Below are 21,831 nucleotides of genomic sequence, written 5' to 3' on the forward strand. Positions count from 1 at the left end.
TTGCTAGCGCCTCACATCCTAGTTACATCCACTTTTATGTGTTCTCCAATAACTTTCATTATTTATTTATTTGAAGTGGTTTATTTGTTTGTAAGGAATGGGCTTACAATGTCCGGTTTAGGCATAATTTTCAGGTTTTGTAGCGCAAACCAACGACAAGAGTAGTGGGGCGGGTGTTCCTCCGGGGTTTCCACGGCAACGCAGAGTTACGCTCACGAGCCTAAAAGAGCGGTTGACAGCTCGCGCGAAAACGTAATAGCAAAATATGTTCTTCACAGTTTGTGAAGTAACAACTAGAAAGTAGTTGCAGTTTTAGACAGACAATGCGATCATATTGAGAAACAGTGGGCTTTTACTGTAAGGAAATTGTTGTCTTAATGTTTTAGTTTAACTTTATAAATTACGTTACCGTTGTCAGGCTAACGCTAATCCCAAATGTAGCATGTTGGTGTAAACGTTTTTCTTTTAGTCCAGGGGTTGGTAGTACCCTACGAAATCATAATATTTAGAAAACCAGGTATAAGAAATTTCTCTGAAGAAGAGTGAAATGGATAGGGCAGGCAGTTGCAGGAACAACCGTAACAGTAAGTGATGCAAATACTAAGGATTACTGTATGTTTTTGAACATATTTTAATTCAGTTATAATATGGATTTACTTAGCTGACTTTATTTTTATTCCTTTCATTTCAGCAACAAAGACAGATCTCAGTTTGCTGCTTGAGTGTGTGAAGTTTCAGATGAAATGTCCAGATTCACAGAAGCAAGCACTTCTTACCATTCACTCCATATGTGAAAAGAGAGGTAACAATGAAACCAGAGCTTTTAGACTGTTCAAAAATATGAAGTATAAAGGCATAAATATTTTTGAATTGAATTACTAAAATAAAATTCATTTTGGTGACATTCTAGAACAGCACAGAATGTACCTCATAAACAATGCTGCAATTTCTGCTTCAGAAGGTTGTCAACATATTACACTTGTTCACAATCTAATGTTAACTCTAATTATAAGTGTATAAATTATAAGTGTGAAAAGAAATTAAGTGTGGCTCCGTATGGCATTTATCCACTGTCTGTTTTACCCGATGTTTTCTTCCTTTCAGAGGATAATGTGGATCTGCTGAGAGAACTAGGTGGTGTGTCATTTTTGTATAATTTGTCCAAATCCAGTAATGTTCATTCAGACGTTAAGGAAACTGCTCTCTTTACCCTTGGCACACTAGCTGAAGCTAATGGTGGGTACACTTGTCTCAGAGTTATTGATTTTCACATCCATCCATCCATCCATCCATCCATCCACCCACCCACCCCACCCATTCATTCATTTAAGTTGTCCTGTATTTGTGTGCACTGTAATTTCATATAAAATTAAATTGTTGACAATGCCATATATATGTTTTGTTTGGTAGTGTATTGCAAGAATTCACTGTGCAGAAAGGACATATTCATCGACATTGCTGGACATTTGCAAGAAGACAGCCCACTGAATAAGAAGAGGGTGTCTGTCTATTTGCTGTTTGTTCTGGTTGCACACAACAGTAAGATCATACCTCTTTAACTGAAAAAATAAATAAAACAAGTAAACAACAGGATTATTGCTTTATATGACATAACATATTTTTCTGACAAGTTTTAACTTGGTTTGTTTGAGAAGTATTTGCCTTTGTGGTTTTGCAGAATTGGGGCAAACTTTAGCACAAACCACAGGCTGCCTGGAAATTCTGATGGACCTTTTCAGGTACTGTGTTGTGCCATTGATGTGTAGATACATTTTTGTTTTGAAGAATACGCTCCTCTGACCTTTGTTTTTTTCTTCTTTTTTTTTTTGTAGGAGCACTTTCCCCTTCTCAACAGTAGATAATCTGAGAACTGTCAGCCAAAACTACCAACTCTGGACATCTGTGTCTAGTGCGCTGTGTGGCTCCGTCAACAATCCCCAGAATGGTAATATCATCTGACTTTGTCCCATGTAGTGATGAAACTGTTTTAAAAACATTTTCACCTCTGTTAGGTATTTATTTTTACTGTTTGACTGAAATCAAATAAATCTGATAGTGATGAAAATGAAAATGGAAATGAAAATGGTGCAGTAACCTGGCAGCACAAGTGTGGATGGATCTGTTGAAGGATAATTTGAGCCAATTCGGTCTTCATAGGTGCAAACCTGCTTTCAGTCATCGTGAAATATACTTTGGTACTGCGAAGACTATTATGAGTAATTTGAGAAAATATTCCTGTAACCAGTTTGGAAACTATGGTTTAGCCACAAGATGATTGAACAAATTTTGAGAAAATACAACTTGAACAGCTGAACTTCACTTCAGTTACATCAGATTTACAATAATTTATAGCAGAAGAATCAATTGGACACTTAACAAATCATTAGTTTAAGGGCATGGGGGGTTATGCAACCAGTTTTTTACAGTTTTTATATTTGTCATAGATAGATTTGTTTGTTTTTTAGGCTAATAATACGGTATGTGCATGCATCACACTAAAAGTTGAAAATGTTGGGAAATCAGCGGTTAATTTTTTTTACTTCTCAAAAATTTGGTATTTTAACAATGGGATGCAGACTTTTTACATCCTCTGTACCGTTACTTTAATACCGATTCTTTTCCCATGCTGGAAAATCCTTCAAACCCTCCACGAGACACAAGATCAGCTGTATTCCACCATGCCTTTGTTTTGTTTGCAGAGGAAGGTCAGCGCATTTGTGTTGCAGCCTTTCCCATCGTGAAAACATGGCTTCAGCAGATTTCTGTGCCCTCTACTGAAACGTTTCAGCCCATATGCTCCTTTATCGCCATGACAGTTTCCAACAACTGTGAGGAAACAAAACACAATGATTTCTGCTTCAAACACTGTTTGACATTTCCTAATGCCATTTAATAATTTGTAGTATTCATTATTTTTCACCTTTTACAGCTTATGTACAGGAGAGTTTTGCTGCCTGTGGAGGTTTGGAAACCCTTGCTCTGGCACTGCTTCGTGTTGTGTCTGCTGCAGGAACCAGCTTGCTGTCTCGTCAGCTGTCAGTTGTTATAGTCAAGACCTTGTCAGCTTGCATCACTGATAACCGTGAGTCCTGTTTTTAATAATGTTCAGATTACGTTTGGCAGTTTCATTTCAACAAAACCTCTCCTGCACGGTTTTCATTCCAGTCTCTTTTTTGTTTTCATTTTAGCCAATCTGGCAGCTGGTTTGGCGCAGTACGGTCTAGTCTACCACCTTTTCTTTCTGCTGACCAGCTCACACTTAGATCCTGATGACAGGCTCTCAGTTCTACTCGCCATTGGGGAGTGCACCGAAGCCTCAGGTGAGACTGCTCAGTAATGATGCAGAATTTGCTCTCAATACTTCTGTCATTTGGTTGAAATCCTCTCAATTGGCATGTTTTTGCAACTTTGTGTCTATGTTGTATTTGCAGAGGAGCACCAGTCTCAGCTGGTGGATTGTGGAGGCTTGCCGATTATGATAACTTTTCTCACAGAGGACTCAAGTGAGGACGTTAGGAAAGCAGCGACTTTCATACTACAGACTTGCAAAAAGGCCAGTGAGTGTAATTTATGTAATATTTCTTTCCACCTAATAAAAAAATATTTGGGGACTTTATGATTTAGTTTTGTTGGATGCCACACCTCTCAACTTCAAGTATATCTGCAAGTATAATGGGTTTTTTTTGACACAAGAGAAGGTCCAATATACTATTATCAAAAGTGGTTATAATGATATGCCTAATTGGAATAAGATTCCGTTAGATTCTTTGTAGGTTCACACTGTGGTCTTGGCAATATTTAATGTGTTACCAGTGTTACTATTTCACATGGTTCACTTTAAATGTATTTATTTCCCTCTAAAATGTGCAACTACTAAAAGTTATATTTTAATTAATAATACCAAGGTTTTAAAGTGACTTATTTTGTCTGTTGGCAAAGTGTTGAGCTTGGGAGTGCATGGTCTGATGGAAAAGCAAGCTGAAAATGAGGAGCCTCCTTTAAACATAGAAGAGTTTAAGAATTCAGCCAGAGAAATTATACGCAGGATTGAACTGTTAGAGAAAACACAGCTGAAGGTTAGTTGCATACACACACACACACACACACACACACATGCAATGCAGTTGTAAAATTATGGTCCATAGTGACTAATACTTACTTGTTGGTTTTTTTTTTAGGAGATTGGAGAGGAGCAAGAAGACATTCTTTGTCCAAATTCAGCTGAACTTCAGCCATTTAAGCCCCCACCTGTAAGTCTACCTGCCCAGAAACTGGAAGCCAATAAAACTACCAGCGTACTGAGGCCCATACACAAGAGCAGTGGCGACAACAGCAGCCTCCAACTTGTCAAAAGCATGGCTGAAGTAAAGAAAGTCACTTCTAGGTTGATTCCTCCAGGAGAAGAAACCAAAAGGAGTGGAGGAGATGTGATGCGTTCTGTGAAAAGTGGAGGACGAATCGGGATGTCTTCTGACGTTTGGTCATCAGAGGGAGGCAGTGAGCCACATATGGAAAACAAGTCAGTAGAGTCCACAGAAGTTACAAATCATAGGGGAAGAAAAGCTCTTTAATAACATCCTTTTCCTTTTTATTTTTGCTTAGTTCCTTGTTTAGTCATCCCTTGTCAGTGTGGCTGACAAAACCAAAAGGGATTAGGTGCTGTTATGGTGAGAGACAGAGTCATGCGATAACTTCTAAATACTTTATTGTCAGTTATTGTTGGATGCAGCTTCTATCAAGATTTTAAGTATTTGTTTTGTTTTAGAGTCACAGGGCAGTAACTTAAACGGGATGCGGAAGATTCCACCAGAAGAACACTCTGTCTCTAATGGTCGGTGTGCAGGTGGGGAAAAATATAAGGATCTTTCTTTAATTTGTTGCCTTTTTTTTATTATTATTTTTGCATGGATTCACTAGAAGAAATCCTCTGTGTATCAGTGCAACCTAATTGTTTCACCGTTAACATTGTTGTACACAAATAATACATTTTTGATATAACTGTCATTTTTTAGGCTGTGTGTTAACTTTTGAAGAAGTGACAAGCCGCTCTTTTGCGTCGGTTCAAAGCTCCTGTGTGAACAGCTGCGACATGCACAGAGTCCTCCAGGAGGCAACGGAGCGATTCAGAATGCATCGCTTTAACTTTGGCGTCAGGCGAGAACAAAAGAGCGTCACAAAAGAGCATTCTGACACCAACTCTGCCAGGGTTTCAACAACAAAGTTACACAGAAGCTGTGAAAACATGGGTGGTAGGAGGCTTTACAGTTGTAAACTTTCTTGCAAAATTTTAGTCCCTCAAAAAACATCCATCAAGCACATTAATATGTTGGAAGTAGTAAAAACTTGTTTGCCTTCTCCTTGTTTTTGTTTCTTCTGATTCATTCTGTGACTACGCCTTGAATCTTCTGAGTCATAATTTAGACATCACAATGTGCTAATTTTGTAAACTATTTAATTCCTGACAGCTGGGATTGATACGAGTTCTCTGCAGCAACACTCTTGGAGAAAACATAATGGTAAGAAAAAAAAAAAAGTCATATTCACATGAAGTAATTTGTTCAGTGATTATCTCAGATGATTTCATTATGCTTCGAAGCAGCTGCCTTTTATTGTTGGATGAAAAGAATATGTCTAATGTATGAAACTTATTTAATCCTTTATTTAATTTTTTTTTTCATAGGTGTCACTTTGACTCCCCGGTACAAAACAACCAGACAAGGCGCATTTCCCTCTAAGAGAAGGATTGGTATGTGTTATTAGTATATTTTTTAATGTTGATGCACTCATGAAATTTTTTTTTTTTGCCATATTCACCAACTATGACTCCATCCTTCCTCTGAGGTCCAAGCTTGACTCCCCTAAAAAGGCCACATCCACGTGAAGCCAACTATCAAACATCCGATTCTGGTATTTACATTTTCCGACTTTGTGTGTGAATGTTGTGATTGAGAGACGGCGTTGGGAGCTGTCCTCTGCAGTGTACTCTTGGCAGCAGACGATCCAGAGAGCAGAAGGAATGCTGAGCTGTCGCCAGCATTCTCACTGTTCGGGGCAGAGCTGGTTCAGAGCTGTGTTAAGCTGTTCCACAGTGTCTGTGCTATAAAATTACTACTACACTATAATGATATCTTGTAATGCTTTAGGCCAATGGAAAATACTTTAACTATTAGGATATGGTGTGTCTGTACTGTCAAAAAGGCTTTATTCATTGTTTATCTTTTTACTTTCTGGCCCCTTATTCTCATCTGAGGCATTTTTTTAGGCCATATGCTTGTGTACTGTTGAAAGAGGATTCTGTTGTGCTTTATTATTTCTTTCATGCTCTAAGCCAAATGTATTTTCCAGCACACTCTAAAAGTAGCAAAGTCCACTTTTTCAGCGTACTCTGACATTTTTCTGCATTCTGAACTCCCCTTTATGTTTTCCATCTAGTTTGGCTTCTCACTTTTTCTTTTTTTTCCCCTGACATCAAAAAATAGATTTTTGTTTCTAGAACAGCTGTTCTAGTTATAATTTTCTGTCACTCTGATGGGTCTCTATGCACAAAGCCTTATGCATGGATCCTGTAAGCAGAATGTTTGGGTAAACATTACCTGTATTTAAACTGAAACCTTTTCATGTTTCAAACACAGAGAGAAGAGGAAGAAATAGCAGTGAGCATTATGCTATTAAGGATCAGTCAAAGATAAGCACAGACCACTCTTCTTCTGTAAGAGCTTTTTAGAAAAAGGGTTTATGGGCTTTCTCTGTCTCAACAAATTGCCATTACAATACTAAACTCTTTATCTAGAGTAAAAACAGGAATCAGCTCAAAATACTTTACATATTTTCTTAAATTTAAGTGTCTTAAACTTGAATTAAACTGAGTAGGAACCATCAGTCATGCTGTTCTCAGAACAAGTACAGCTATCAGAAGCCATCTGAAAAAGACAAATTACAGTTGCTTGTTGGTAGGATTGTGGGATAAAACATTAAATCATGCTGAATGTCCATGTTTGTAGACTGCCTCATAATTCTCAGGCTCCTTTGACAGAATGGGAAAGTTGCTGGCAGTGTCCAGCATTATGCGAAATCAGTTCATATCTCATTTGGCAGATCAGAATTACTTTCTCCCATTTGCAGATGAATAAAAGAAAAACTGTTTACATGTGGTGTTCCACAAGGCTACACTGTGTCCTCAATTTCGGGTTTCTTAAACTCTGTTTGACTGTAAACAACTTTAAATTACTTTTTGCATGAATGATGCTGTACATTTGTTATTTGTTTGCCTTTCAGTTAATTTCTTATTGTTGCTTTAACCTTTCCTTCTGTTTATTTTTTGTTTTTTTCTTAAAATACCGGTAGAGAAGAAAAAGACAGGACTTCAGTGGTGAGGAGGTCCATCATTTGCTCTCTGGAGTAAGGAAATACGGCTACTCCTGGAACTTCATCTTGTGGTCGTATCCTTTCCAACCTGGACGCACCAATGTTGATCTGGCCAAAAAATACAGGAGGCTGATGAGACAACAAAAATCATAAAGTGATGTTTAGATTGCATAAAATCTTTGTCAGATCTTCTTATTTTACCTTCTACACTATAGAACGGTATTATTCTGTGTAATCTTACTCCTGCGACCGCAGGCCTCTCCCAGTCAGAATGTTCCTGTAAAGATTAGTTGATTTAATTGATCTATTCATTCATTCTTTAGAAATTATACTTATTTTACGATAATTTATATAGTAATATATTCTGAATAGTACTGTAATATATTGTACCATTAGGATTTATTTTGGTTTCATTACTTTGCATACAATTTTAAATCTTCAAGAAAATCTTCTTCACAAGAATATGTTCTATAAATATTGCCTATCTTTGAAAGTGTATGTTCTGCTAATTTTGAAACGTTATTTATGGGGGTTTTTTCAGCTTACTTGTAAATGCTAGATATTTGCTTTTTTTTTTAATGTTATTTAAGAACAAATCTTGAACCTGTTTGAGGTATTTGTGAGGATCTCTCAGATGAGGCAGTTAGATTTACAACCTTTGAGTCAGTTTACACTCGGCACATTGTGGCAATAAAAAGTTCTGTTCCAACACCAACCCTCAACCTTTTGCCTCAAAAATCTGTCTGACTTCTTAATCTTTAACTTTTTATCCAGGAAATTCATAAATAATTGATGCCAGCTTAAAGCTTGTCACGTCTGGAAATTCTAATAACTTAAGCAATAACTGCGTGTAAAATCCTTTTGGGAGGAGGACAGGAACATTGCAAAGTTAAACTATTTTTCTCCTATTTCTGATGCAAGCCTTTAGAAATGATCTAATAGTTCCTTCGTACACGGCCTCACGGAAGCAAATACCAGGTCCTGTTTTCTTTATGCCTGTGCTTTGGCCATCGCAGTCCGCAGAGACAGGAAATCAACAAGGGGAGAGGGGACCGTAAGCGCAGCACTTTTGTTTATTGAGACGAAAGCCTCTGGTATGACAGGAATCACAAATACTGCAAATCGTGCTGCTTATCTATTTTGTATGTGCATCAAGAAGCTGCTCAGTCTGCAAACTCTATCCTTCACTAAAGCCGAGCTGGACTGAGATCACTGTCTAAAGTATGCCTCTCCCACTCTGTGGGGACTCATCAGTATGTTAAAACTAGCATTTACCCATTTTCCCTGTCTCATGGCGGAGATTGTCAAAAGTACCCATTTGTGGTACTTTTGACAATCTCCATGATACTCGTTAACTTTGCGACTTGAAGCCCTTGTACTCTCATCCTTGCATGACTGTACAGTCTTTGTGGTTAAAGAAAAAGTGAAGGCTAAAACTTCTTTATTCCTTGTTTTCTATTATAAAGTTTCAGTTTTAGTTTGGAATTCCAATACTTGCCTCCTCAAAATGCTTGTACAAGATGCTGGGATAGCAGTGAAGGCAGGGGCACTGTGGTGGGAGAGACATCTGAAGAGCAGATTTCTCATGGACTGAAATGCAGTCAGACTGAAGACTTTTGACCCAGACCCCCGAAACCCTCCTTCCTCTGGAAAGAATGTGGCCCAGGCTCTCCCCCTTCTTGCTTTTTCTCTCCCTCGAGACGCTGGAAAAGCATTAGTTCTCTTACATGAAATGAAATACAGAAGCTATAATTTGAATAGCTCGTCTGACCTGCGTCACATGCATGTACCAGTGTGTGGCAAGATGTTTTCTGTCATTTAAGAAACTAAGAAATGTAATTAACCAGTTTACTTGCTCAAAAATCTGTATGTGCTTTTAAATAAATGGGCAGCAGGACCATAGAAGAGATATACCACTTTTATTTTCACAAGCAAGCCACTATTGAATAAAAAAAATTACAATCATTCCATTCAGACTAATATGTGGAAGTGTAAACACTACTTCTTTTAATGCATAAATAGTTGGTAGTTCTTTCCTGGTATGTCCTCCAGTCTTTAAACTGGTCATTTTTGGTTGGCTAGTCCTGTTATCTGTCGTTTGGGTAAGACATCGTTAGCTGGTTTATGATGACCAGGCTAAAGGACACCTACATTTTCCTTAAAAAGAATTAACTTTATCTCTCGTACACAGTGGTTCTCACTGAGATGGGTTTGAATATTTGGTTAGTGAGTTTGCACAGAGGAAGGCCTCTGTTGTCTTGCATTGTGTCCTTCTGTTTTGTGCTGTTTGAGCCTATTTACACCCCAAAGCCAAATCTACTGGCTACTTACATTTATTAAGAGCAAAAAACTAAAATAAAATAAAAAATTGAAGTCCAACGTGATGCATGGCTCTTTTGGTTCAGTTAAATATATATATTTGGCATTTGTCTTAAGAGCAGTTGGGGTGGAAAGTCAAAGTTTTTTACCCATTGAGAATATGGTTTCAATAAAATCTCCTTTTGCTTGTTTCATGGATGTCTTTGATGGATTCACATTAACTCCATGGATGAGCTCATGTCTGTGATTGAAGTGTCATCAGGGATCTTGACTTCTCTCGGAATGACGTCACTGAGAAGGTCATTTTCTTTCAGCCCGGAGTTTTTCAGGAGTTCGCTAGCATTTTCCACGTTGATGTCACTCCCCAGCGTCTTCAGACACTCTTCAGCCTCCACCCCTGTCGACTTCCCCAGAGAGTCTGAAGTGAGTTTTTCTGGCTCTGCTGTGGCACTGTGCTCACTTGCTGACACATTCAATGACTCATCTGGATCCAGAGGGATGGTGGTTGGTGAGGAAATCACATCAGGGACACCAAAATCAATCAGTGGTGGCGAAGAAATTACTGGATCAGTTAAAGACTCTTGGTCTTTGTGCTGCTCTACATCCTCGTCACTGAGCCTCGTCGGCTCAGAGACGAGGTCATCAGTGTCTGCCTCTGACTGCAAAGCAGAGTCAGGTTCTGGAACATCCTCTGGGTTCGGAGTGATGGCAGCTTCGGCTTCCTCTGCAGCTTCAGGTTTTGCTGGTGCAAACGATTCTGGTTCCAGAGGATTGGTGTCTGAGACCGCAGCTTCAAGCTGCACTGGAGCTGGAGTTTCCTTTGCTAGTAGTTCAGACCCTGCATCTTCTGGTGGGGCCAAGGTAACAGGACTTTCTTCCTCTTTCCCCTCTGGTGCACATTCATCTTTTGGTGGTTCTTCTACCAACACATCTAGAGTCTCTGTCCTAACAGCCTCCTGTTTTATCTCAGAGTCTGCTGTTGGTTTAGGTGTCGTCGATGACTCCACAGCAGGCTTCTGTTCACTGGCTGCTGCAGCAGCAGCAGCACTGCTGACAGGGGCTTCTCGCCTTCTGCTGAACTTGTTTCCCATGACGAACCTGTGCAATTCGTCAAAAATAAGAGTGAAATTGTTTGAAATAGTTATTGTAATGGAAATAAAAACTTTCTGATAGGCAGATTTTACTGAGATTATTAACTGATGATTAAGGAAAGACTTAAAAATAATCTAATAGAGACATGGATGATAAAGTGATCAGGAATTAGTTAACTGGAGAAGTTTTACTTGTTTTGTTTTACTTGCTTGATAGTTGGTTAACAAAGCCTAATATGTTATCTGAAAGTACTCAATATGAATTCACAACCTCGTGAGTACATCTGAGGCACAATTGACAAATTCCTTCTGGTTAAACTTTTCCAAAATACTTTGAACTGCATTTTTCCCTCATTCGAACGATCGACCTCATGTCCCCCAAACTCTTTAATTTGGCTATTTAAAGACACTGATAACTAAAAAAAAAAAATAATAATAATCTAATATTTTTATTTAATAAAGTAGAACGGAGAACGGAATTTTTCAGACGACCCCGCCTCCCGTTTTGATGGGGAAAAACATGTAATAGTGTAAAATCATAGTTGTTAAAACTGCCCAATTTGAACGTGCTGGTTAATTCACATACCACATAGCGATTCTCCACTAACCTTTAACAAACTCCTTGATGTTGCAGTTGAGTTAAAGCTGGTCAAAGTGCAGATGATCACTCAGCTCTCAGCAGAAGTCCGTGCGCCGGAGTGCCTGTTGAAGCGCGCACCAGCGGGGCAGAACCCGAGCCGTGCGCGTTCGTGGCGAAAGCGTGCGCGCTCAAACCTCAGGCCGCTGAGCTTCGCTACACACCGACTTCTGCGTGAACCCTCTTCCTGTGAAAGTAAGTAAACAACACACCAGAGCAAGACAATTTTGCTAAACATTTGATTGTGCCTACAGATCAACAACAACTTTAATTTATTTCAGGAAATTGTCCAGTTTTTGATGGAACAGTCATTTTCATTTTGTCCATGAAAAGAACAAATTTAGACGTTGAATCAGAATCATTACAGCACTGCCAAACAGTATTTTAAGTAAACTCAAACTATCTATCTTTAACGCATATTAACGTGCAACATTTTAAAGTGGTTGTGATATGAAGTAAACGCAGTGTTGTGGTACTCGAAGTTGGTCTTGGTCTTAAGACCGGTCTTAAGACCATTTTTTGATGGTCTCGGTCTCGTCTCGGACTCGACCGCATTTGGTCTCGGTCTTGTCTCGGTCTCGGGCGCTGAGGACTCGGCATTTTATTTCAAGATCAGTCAAGACCGCAACTGTTAAAATATCACTAAACATGCAGCATACTGTCCAGTTTATTTAACATCTTTGTTTTCAGTGGATGCAAAACGCCGATTAAAATCCAAGCAACTACGTGTTTCTGTTACTCCCCCTCCCCACCTTTCACTCTCCCTCCTCCTCCCCTCCCCACCTTTCACTCGCGTGCAGCGCTCCAGGACATGCGCAGTGGTTTCCTCTCAGCGGCTGAAAATGTTTGTCTAATCATCAGTAATATAATAGCGCTGCATAAATAGTAAGAAATCCGATAGCCACAGCTAACTCAGCAGCGCTTCGCTTTCACAGACGGTGGAGACTACGTCTAACCTTTTTTGTCACTTAGAAAAGTAGCTCAAAGAAGGTAAGCTCCGTTAACGTGATGTTAGCAAAGCTAGCTGTACAGAGACACATAAGCATTGTGATGAAAAATGTTTGTTATCACTCACTGTGCTGAATTATTGTGCGGAGATGTTGACTGACTTGTCGCATATATGGGACAACGCTATGTCCAAAAGTCTGCAATATAGTGAGGTGACATTCAGAAACAGTCGATTCTTCTCCACGGCTCTTTACTTATTAGATAGGACTGGAGTGTCACTCACTGAGAGCCGTTGTTCTATCAGATAGCCATACGCTGTCAGGATAGCATAACATGCATTAAGCATTAAGAAATCCGACCGTCAGAGGAGTTGTCAGTTCACCATACGCAGCAAGTTATGATGAACATAAGTCATTAAATTGTTTTCAATGATAACTATATAGATATACATGTGTTGTCATGGTTTCAGAGTGTATTTAAAGCAGGGTCTGGCTGCAGCTGGAGTCAGCTACAACACGCGCCCGTGTAAAACTCACTTAACCGCTAAGTCAGGATGCCATACAACTGTTAATAACAAAGTGTATGATGATCTACGTCATGATTCTATGTTGTTGATTAAATGAAATCTTATGGTAATGACGTGTCTGACAGATATAGCCGTTGTTCTATCACATAGCCATACGCTGTCAGAATAGCATACATGCAGTGAGTACCATGCCAACGCATGCGCATTAAGTCCGACCGTCAGTGTAGTTGTCAGTATACGCAACAAGTTATGACGAAAATAAGTAATTCAATTGTTTATAATATGACATAATGTGATAACTAGATGGATATACATGCGTTGTCGTGGTTTCAAAGTGTATTTAAAGCAGGTCTGGCTGCAGCTGGATGTCATACAACTGTTAATAACCAAGTGTATGATGATCTATGTCATGATTCTATGTTGCTGATTAAATAAAACCATATGGTAATGACAGCGTATGCATGTCTGAGCTAAGCGTACGACTATCTGACAACGTATGCTGATCTGACAGAACACCGTGAGTTCGTGCTAAGCGTATGACGATCTGACCTGACAGAACACCCGTTCTTTGTTCTTGTAATGCTCTGTGTACACTGCATCATTATTTTATTTTATTATGTACGTTAATATTTAAATTAACAAATAACTAAAACACAAGAACGAAAGAGCACGCAGAGCATGCACATTGCTCTTTGATTGTTTTTGTTCAAAGTGGCAGCTATAATGTCTGCCATGGTGTCGGACTACCTGGCTTCATGTACTGGGATAGAGAGTGAAAACAGTCACGATGAGCGCCTTCTGTTTGGTTACTTCTTGCTTGTTGCTCCTTGGTCAGTGTTCATGGTTGAGCGTTATTTACCGTCAGGGCATTCCCTCAATTGCTATGTTTAATGGTGCAGACAGTGGTGGCTTCTTATATGAGCAATATGGGCAAATGCCCAGGGTGTTATGTTTTTAGGGATGGCACGAGACCATCACACTTTTTAGCACAGAAATGGAATATTTAATATTGGTAAAATGTATTAAGTATTTAATATCTAGGTGTTTTATGGTAATATGGATCTTTCAGATTATTTTGAGAAGCAATTTCGATCATATTTTACATTTTATTGTGTCATGTAGCGCGGGCCGCTGGTCTTGGTCTTGACTCGGTCTCGACTTCCCTCGGTCTTGGTCTTGACTTGGTCTCGGACCCCAAAAGTCTTGGTCTTGTCTCGGTCTCGATACACTCTGGTCTTGGTCTTGTCTTGGTCTCGGGTTGGGTGGTCTTGAACACAACACTGAGTAAACGCAATCAGCTGATCTACATATGACTTGTGTCTTAGAGAACTATCACTTTCATAAGCCATATTTGAGGAACTGCGACGGTGCAGAAATTAGGGATTTTTTTGGAAATAATACTCTACTATGTTATGGAGGGTCATTAAGTAAATACATCAATGTACCATGAATAAATGTTGAAGTTAGTGTTTAAATAAATTATTTAATAGACAGTTTGCTTAGCGTGTCAAGTCATGAACATGCAAACTGATTCAGATTAATTAATTATTAATAACAATAATTAAATGTGTATTTCATTATTTTTTTTATAGTTCTTATTCCTGCAACATCACCATGAAATATTTTTATTTGTCAAACACACCCATCAAAATCGAGGAGCTCGGCTAAGCTGTGGAACTGCAGTAAGGCCTGGGTTTTGTGGTAAATTTCTCCCTACTTTGCACCTCTTTGTTTATTATTCTTCCCAAAATGGCTCAAGTCGCATTGAATGAAGTGATTTTCATGTCTTTGAATAAATTCTAAATAGAATTTAGGCCTGGACTTTGTATCTCAATATTATAAAGCAGCAACCAGCATTTTCAGAGCGGTTTGTTGCTATGTGGATTTCTGATGTGCGTAGACTAAAAAGATAAATAAATGTTTGCCTCCCCAGACCAGAGTGCCATTTCCAACCTTTGAGGTCTTCAGAGGACCTGAGGAGATACATTTGAAAGCCATGAACCAATTTCTTTTCATGTCATGAAAATACACCACTTTGTGTTGACAAATCATTTACATTCCCATTAAAATACATCAAAGCAACATGATAATAAAAAAGTTTAAGGAAAATAAGTCTCACAAGGCAGTGTGCAAACCTGACATTTTAGCTCCATGTATAATGACATGAGAAATAGTCTTATTAATTATTACACTCTTTTCTTTCTATTTACAAGTGCAATGTATCTTGATTTTCAAATACGGTTTACCATTTCAGGCTTGCCCATTTCGCATTTTATGAACTGCTGCCCTAGTTAACTACTGCATATTGCCACCTATTTTTTGAAGAAAGAAATTGTGACAAAAATAAAAAAAATAATAAAAAAAAATCACCACCTCTTTCTTGAAAAAAATTACGTTGTCAAAAATGACCTAGTCAATTATTTTAGGAAGGTGATAATATTCTACCTTATTGTTTTAAATGCCTACTGTCATTGATTTTTGTCAATATCTATATTAGGTTTACAGATCCAGAGTGCAGAGCCGGTCCACATGGCCACTCTTTCAATAAGGAGTCCAGGACTAAACTCTGTTGGGATTTCTGTGCTGCTTCTGGTCATCCTCCTTCAAGTCTTGCTGCTGCACTTTTTTGGTGTCTTCATCCACTCCGAGAAAGTCCTCATCGGCCCTGTAATCTTTTGTGAAAACAATCAATATGATAAATTAATTTGTAGTCACTCTGGTCAGAAAATGTACAGTATTGGAGAGATGCTCGCTCTGTGTTTTTATGTTCCAATCGTGCTTGTGGCCTTTGCCCTGCTCTGCATGCTGCTAGCTGCTTACGCCAAAGACAGAACAACACTCCGGTGCGGCATGGTCTGCCAGACAGCATCAGCCCTGCTCACTCTGGGAGGCATCATTACGTTTTTGGCATATTTTCACTCCTACTTGAGTTGGAAAGACATGACATTTTGGTTTTATTTGTGTGTTGGCGTGGAGGTACAGTTGATTGTCACAACTGTCCTTACAAGGGTTTTAGGACAGAAGCTGACTTCTGACTGGGAATAAACTGATTCAGGCTGCACTAGATTCCACAGGACCACAAGATTAACCTTATTTTATTTGTATTGTCCATGTTGAAATTGTATTGCTGATGTATGTTATTACCTCTGCTTGAAATGATGTACTTTAGTAGATCAAGTTTGTTTTTACTGCTGTACCAATGAGATGTCTGGACAAACTCATTTGTAAGAGGATAAGAAAGAAAATGTGACAAAAAACAAAAACAAAAAACAAAGCCATTATCAGTGTTGTACCTGCAGATGTCAAATGTTATAAACTGTTTACAAAAAAACCTCCTGAAGTACGCTGTCAGGCTCCAACTTTGTTTATAACAGTTAATTTATACTGCACCACTTAAGTTAATAGCTACTAGTGTTGTCAAATCATATACAATCTCAATAAAATACTTTGAAGTTTACAGTGACGACATAATCATATTAAAGGTTTATGGGGAATGAATGTACTGTGAAAGACTGACATGTTAGCTTCATGAAAATAATCTCAAGAACTAGTGGGAAACAGTAAAAATTTGGTTTATTAGCATTGCTAATGGTTAGAAAAGCAAATAATTAGAAATGTGCATTTCTAATGGTTTATATTTGACTTAAACAGTCATATATGACGTGTTTTAGACTTTCACCTGGCTGATCAGGATGTACGTAAACAATTACAGTTCACGTAAGAAAATTCATTCTTAGTGATCAGATTACAGCTTTACATCCTACAAATTCAATGACATTACAGTTCACTTTAGATTTGTCCACCGCAGTGACGTCCATGTCAATTATTGGACGTTTATTCCCAAAACTAATATTAATAACTACATTTGGTGTCATCTCTTCAATTAAGTAATTTAGCTGCGGCATAAAATACTTAAAATTTCCTTAAAAACGCTTTTAAAAACATATTCAGTCAGGTGAAAAATATTTCTCGTACAAGCTGCAAAGCATCGTCTTCCTCTGCTGCCGTCGACAGTTGCTCACTTTCTTTGTCAGCTTGCAAATTGTTGTTGGGTTCACAGTGACCTTGGGCAGATGCTGATCTCTCTCCTTCGGGTTCAGGATGTTGTGTGTTCCTGCAGTAGGGCACAGTTTCCACCTCTGTAATGTCCAAGTCTGTTTCTGAAACGTATGTCATTTCCAGGTCATCACAGCAGTCTGAGGACTCTTCCTCTAAAGGCGACGTCACTGGCTTTGATTTTATCTCCGAAGTGGCTGGGTCTACATCCTTTCTGGAGGTGGGATTTGCTTTTCCTTCAACCTGTGTTTCAGAGGGAGGGAGGAACATGTCAAAGTGATATTCTGCCTGGTTTTTGAATAAACTATGCACACACAGGAAGAAAGCATTCATCATTCATCAGACCAGGATGTTTTCTTCCCTTGTTCTGTGATCCAGTTCAGATGGCCACGTCTTCACGGACTATGTGCATCAGTGAAGCTTGGCCAATCACTTCTCTGTTCCTGGTTCATATTCTTCACTTGGTTCACTATTTAACAAATAGAGGCCGCTGCAGACTGGAGACATGTCAGCAAAGCTATAATTTTGGATATGCTTTGACCCAGTTGTCAATTTGGCCCTTGTTAAACTCATGTCAATCATTGCCCATTTTTCCTGGCTAACTTTGAGGACATAATGTTAACTTGATTTCTAATATTTCCCAGCTATTACCAGGGATTATCAGTGTTATTCCCATAACCTGTCAGAATCCATAATGTTGTATTCCCTTTCTAAATGTTGTGTTACCTTTCTAAAATAATGTCCTAAGTCGTTTTTTTTTTCCAAAAGCGATCTTGGCAAAAAAATAAATAAATAAATCACCATCTCCTTTTTTCCAAAATTATATTTGGGAAACATGAACTAGGCTATTATATTAAGCTATGTGCAAATTCATCATCAGATTTACACAGGTCACAACCTAACACCAAATATTAATACACTTCTGATGAAGAAATGATTCCAAAATACTCCTCACAAAAGTGGCATAAAACCAAAACATTTTGATTTTGTTTAAATTTTCTTATTGTTGTATTGTTTTATATTTTCCCTTTCTAAATATAACTGTTTTAAATTTGTTTTAATCAACAGTAATGTCCTTTAGTAAGTGATACACCCGTTTTAACAGATTTGGGCATCAAAAATAGAAGGAAAGAAAATCATGCAAAACAGTGCCACCTTCTGGCGAAGCGAGAACGACGCATCCTCGTAGGAACTCTGGGTGAGAAATGAAACAGCAGCTTCTACCAGCTCCGCCTCGTTCATACAGTAAAACGTAGCTCTGAGGACAAACCAGTGCATAGCTGTTAGTTGGACAAACGACAATTAACCACAACTGAATCCTAAAACTGGCGAACTATTGTTTTCTTTGTCGATACCTTGGAGCTCTTGTTTTTCTCAGACTCTTCAGTGGCGTCTTTGCTTTCACTTTAACCTCTTTCTTTGCCATCCACGAAGGGAGCGCCCGCTGTTTTTCCGCCATATTTGACGGCAAACAGGGCACATTCTCTTTCCAGTTTCAGAATTTACGTTCAAGATTGGTCAGACCGCCATTACAGTTCTGCCAGTGAAAGAATCAAATAACGTGTTCTGTTAAATAACGAGACAAATAGTCTCCTTAGCGCCACTCACAGTTGGATTCAGTGCATTGCAACGTGTTACCGCCGCCTTACGAAACTGGCTGAGACAAAACTCTTTCTTTAGGTTGCATTATAGTTATTTGCTTTTTGAGAAAAAAAAAATAAAAAATTTAATAAAGAAATTTAATCAATTTTGTTTTATTAAATTGACAATATACAAGGTTTCTGCAATATCTTAAAACACCGCATTTATTACAAACCAAAGTGCTGGAGGCTTAATCTCCAAGTCTCCAGCAGTTCTGTATCAGATTTTCACTTTCTGTCACTCTGCACACAGGGCTGCCATCTTGTACTTGGCCCTTTTAATTATCTCGCTTAAGCTTCGACGGGCAAGTGCTTAGGCCTTGATTGCAAAGAGCAGCTTTGTATATTTGACTAAATTAAAAACGGGGAAAGAAGGGTGGGGGGGAAAAAAAGAAGAAATCTCAAGTCAGCCAGCGTGTTACACGTACAATGTAATTTCCCCTAAAGCTTTCTAGTCAAGTGCATTTTAGGAACAACAAATAATCATTGGCTTTAACTGGTAAATACAACTGGAACGAAAATCCTCAGAATCTCTCACGACATCTGTGTTGTTATTTACAGCAGATAGCTCTTAGCAACTGAACCACATATCATGGATGACTATTTACCACAGTAGATATGCTAGACATGTGCAAAGCTGCATTCAGTTGAAAAATAAAAAAAAAAAGGCAAACATTAAACAGCAAATCTAACACTGAAAATATTGTCAATAATGCCTCACTGCTCAGTTAAGCACATAACAAAAAAACATCAATACATTAAAAAAAATCCATCTGTGCAGAACTGAGTTTAGCATGGGACTCATCCTCCCCCAGGCTTCCTGCCACATCCAAAGATCAGGCTGTAAGAAGATTTCTGTGCACTAATGGCATAAATCTTGTCGCTGCTTTTCTTGCATGCTGAATTTCAGCTCAAACATGACCAAAAAGTCTTAAAGTTACTTATATAAGAGCATCAGTATGACGGTTTGATTTATTACACATCTTATGTTACTGTCACAATGTTTAAGAACTGGAATGAAACTCAAAAGGTTATGCATGCAACTGTGCAAAAATTAAAACATATTAACATGTGTTAATATGTTTGTTTTTTTTTTTACTGGAAATTATAAATTCATTAGCAGAGTTCAGACATACATTTTACCTGATCTATTCTGAATCTAATCTGGGCTTCTGGTACCTTGATCTTAAAGTTATTGCAACAGACTTACTTACCCCTGCTGTGAGTAAGTGTCATTATCATTGGCCATCTGTCTCAGAAAACTAGAAAATCGGAAAGCCACATTGCGATTGGCCATATGGTGCAGAAGAGCACCGGCTTAGAAAGAGTTTGATTCATTGAAGGTTTTCCAGCTGGCTCAGATAAAAAATCATTTTATCTGTGCCAGCAAATATGTATAAAATCCAAAATTATATTATTGGATGTTGGTGCTAGTGTAAAGACAACATATTACAAAGACAACAGGACAAATCACTTAACACCTACGTAAGGAAAGCGACTTTTTTTTTTACCTACTTAGTTGTGAAAGCTGAGTTTTGAAGTGAACCTGTCCATGGTTTAATGCAACCTTAAAAAAGTCATATTCCGTCCTTTGTCTTGTCATTTTGTATATTTTCTCTTTTTCTGACCATTGGAAAAATCCTGTAGATTATCAGTTTCCCAAACATTTAGATTAGTTCAAAGTCACTTAAATCTCCTTTCTTCCTCATGCAAATGCTCAGTTTGAACTTCAGCAAATATCTTATATGCCTGAAAGGATTTTTGTTGCTGCCATTTGATTGGTTGAAATTAAACAAGCTTACCAAATAAAGTGGCCAATAAGTGTAGGATATATTTTCCTAGGCAGAACAAATAGCTCGACCCCTGCAACAGGAATTGAGCATAAAAAGATGCGATGAAGAAACGTTGTCAATTTAAAGACACAAGCATGGGATTACAGATAAGTCAGGGGCTGTAATCTCAAATATATATGAACAAGAAAACCTTATCCCACCAGTGATTTTACTTAAAAGTCCTTGTCAAGGCTTACAACGCAAGATTCTCTTTCTGATATTTGTTTAATATTTGTTGTATAACTTTTTTCTAATCTGCTGTGTTGTGAGGGGGGGGGAGTTCAAAATGAGTTCCTCGCGTAGCTTTATGGCACATCTGTGAAAATCAGTGTGGTTGATAGATTGGAGTGTAAGATGCTTGGAGGGCTCGCATTTGTTTTATGAGGTCAGTTATTTCCTGTCTTTGTGTAATCTATTGTCATACGGGCCGGAGATAAGAACAGAGTTTAGCAGCAGCTCGTCCTGCCTCATGATATGTCTGCATCTGTCTAAGAATCGGGTATTTGTGTTAACTCTCAGGGTCTCGACCTCCTGGGACAGCGCAGCTCTGAACTCTAAGCTGGGTATTACGCTAAGAATCATCAATGGTGATGAGTAAATTTCAAGTGTAAGTTCATGTGGATAATGGCGTTTTATTTAGCAAACAACTTTGAAGGTCCTCCAAGAAATATAAAAGTATAAATTACACATCGACTGTACAGATAAACAACTTGCATATTTGCAGCCATGCTGTTTTTTATGCATTTAAACACTGCCCAGAACGCATACATAAGAGCTATTAGTTTTGACATAATCTACACTGTAATATCTGATGCTCAGAGACAATAAAATCTGAAGGATTAAGACATGTGAGAAGAGAGAGCAGGGAAATGGGATGTTGGAAGCCATTCCACCATGTGGAAGATGGGATCTCTTGAAAAGGAGCTGAAACTGATCAAAAACAAAAAGGTAAAATGCACAGAGATAAACTGCTGGTCCCATAGAAGTTGCATTCAATGAATTAATTTTCTTTGGAACTTACTAAGTATTGCTTGTATTCTCTCAGTCTGAACAATCTGTTGACATGGCGAGACTGTCAAGCAACAGCTGTACTGATTCCAAGAAAGTTTCTTTGTCCCACCCCATTATACTGTCACACATGACTCAGCACAGCTTGTAATTCTCCTGTTGAGATAGTGACTGATCTGAGGGTCAGTCAGAAGTTGGAGGATGCATTAGATAGTTGAGACAAAACCTCCAAATCAGCTTAATTTGATCTAAGTGTGACTATTCAGGATCTTCTTTGGTTGGGTTGATATCCACATCACTTCTACTTACAGATTCAGCTGATGATCTTAAAATCTTTAGTTGTCTAGAAATGTCCTCAAAAGACTTTTCCAGCTTGTGTAAATCTATCAACCTCCTTACATATTCCTTA

At 38.4% G+C, this 21,831-nt stretch overlaps 3 protein-coding genes across 3 annotated transcripts; 1 reads left to right on the forward strand and 2 right to left on the reverse strand.

Moving 5' to 3' along the window:
- Positions 1-255: 255 nt before the first annotated feature.
- Positions 256-8,080, forward strand: terb1 (telomere repeat binding bouquet formation protein 1). Its single transcript, XM_014971372.2, has 20 exons — positions 256-584; positions 692-802; positions 1,105-1,236; positions 1,411-1,539; positions 1,679-1,739; positions 1,833-1,945; positions 2,700-2,828; positions 2,930-3,082; positions 3,189-3,320; positions 3,432-3,557; positions 3,940-4,076; positions 4,179-4,519; positions 4,603-4,667; positions 4,766-4,843; positions 5,013-5,249; positions 5,466-5,516; positions 5,681-5,746; positions 5,842-5,907; positions 6,633-6,709; positions 7,345-8,080. The coding sequence occupies exons 1-20, from the start codon at positions 548-550 to the stop codon at positions 7,516-7,518; spliced, it is 2,415 nt and encodes an 804-aa protein (XP_014826858.2). The 5' UTR covers positions 256-547; the 3' UTR covers positions 7,519-8,080.
- A 1,187-nt stretch (positions 8,081-9,267) lies between these two features.
- On the reverse strand, positions 9,268-11,567 carry LOC106906242 (uncharacterized). The gene is made up of 2 exons (XM_014971437.2): positions 11,384-11,567; positions 9,268-10,782 (listed from the first exon to the last, which is right to left on the reverse strand). The coding sequence occupies exon 2, from the start codon at positions 10,773-10,775 to the stop codon at positions 9,897-9,899; it is 879 nt and encodes a 292-aa protein (XP_014826923.1). The 5' UTR covers positions 10,776-10,782; positions 11,384-11,567; the 3' UTR covers positions 9,268-9,896.
- A 4,875-nt stretch (positions 11,568-16,442) lies between these two features.
- LOC106906250 (uncharacterized) lies at positions 16,443-18,498 on the reverse strand. Its single transcript, XM_014971447.2, has 3 exons — positions 18,298-18,498; positions 18,098-18,200; positions 16,443-17,185 (listed from the first exon to the last, which is right to left on the reverse strand). Exons 1-3 carry the CDS (start codon positions 18,399-18,401, stop codon positions 16,838-16,840), a joined length of 555 nt encoding a protein of 184 aa, XP_014826933.2. The 5' UTR covers positions 18,402-18,498; the 3' UTR covers positions 16,443-16,837.
- Positions 18,499-21,831: the final 3,333 nt, after the last annotated feature.

The sequence above is a fragment of the Poecilia mexicana genome, unplaced genomic scaffold (genome assembly GCF_051168715.1).
Source record: "Poecilia mexicana isolate PSO_F unplaced genomic scaffold, ASM5116871v1 scaffold_6, whole genome shotgun sequence".
Lineage (NCBI taxonomy): Eukaryota > Metazoa > Chordata > Actinopteri > Cyprinodontiformes > Poeciliidae > Poecilia > Poecilia mexicana.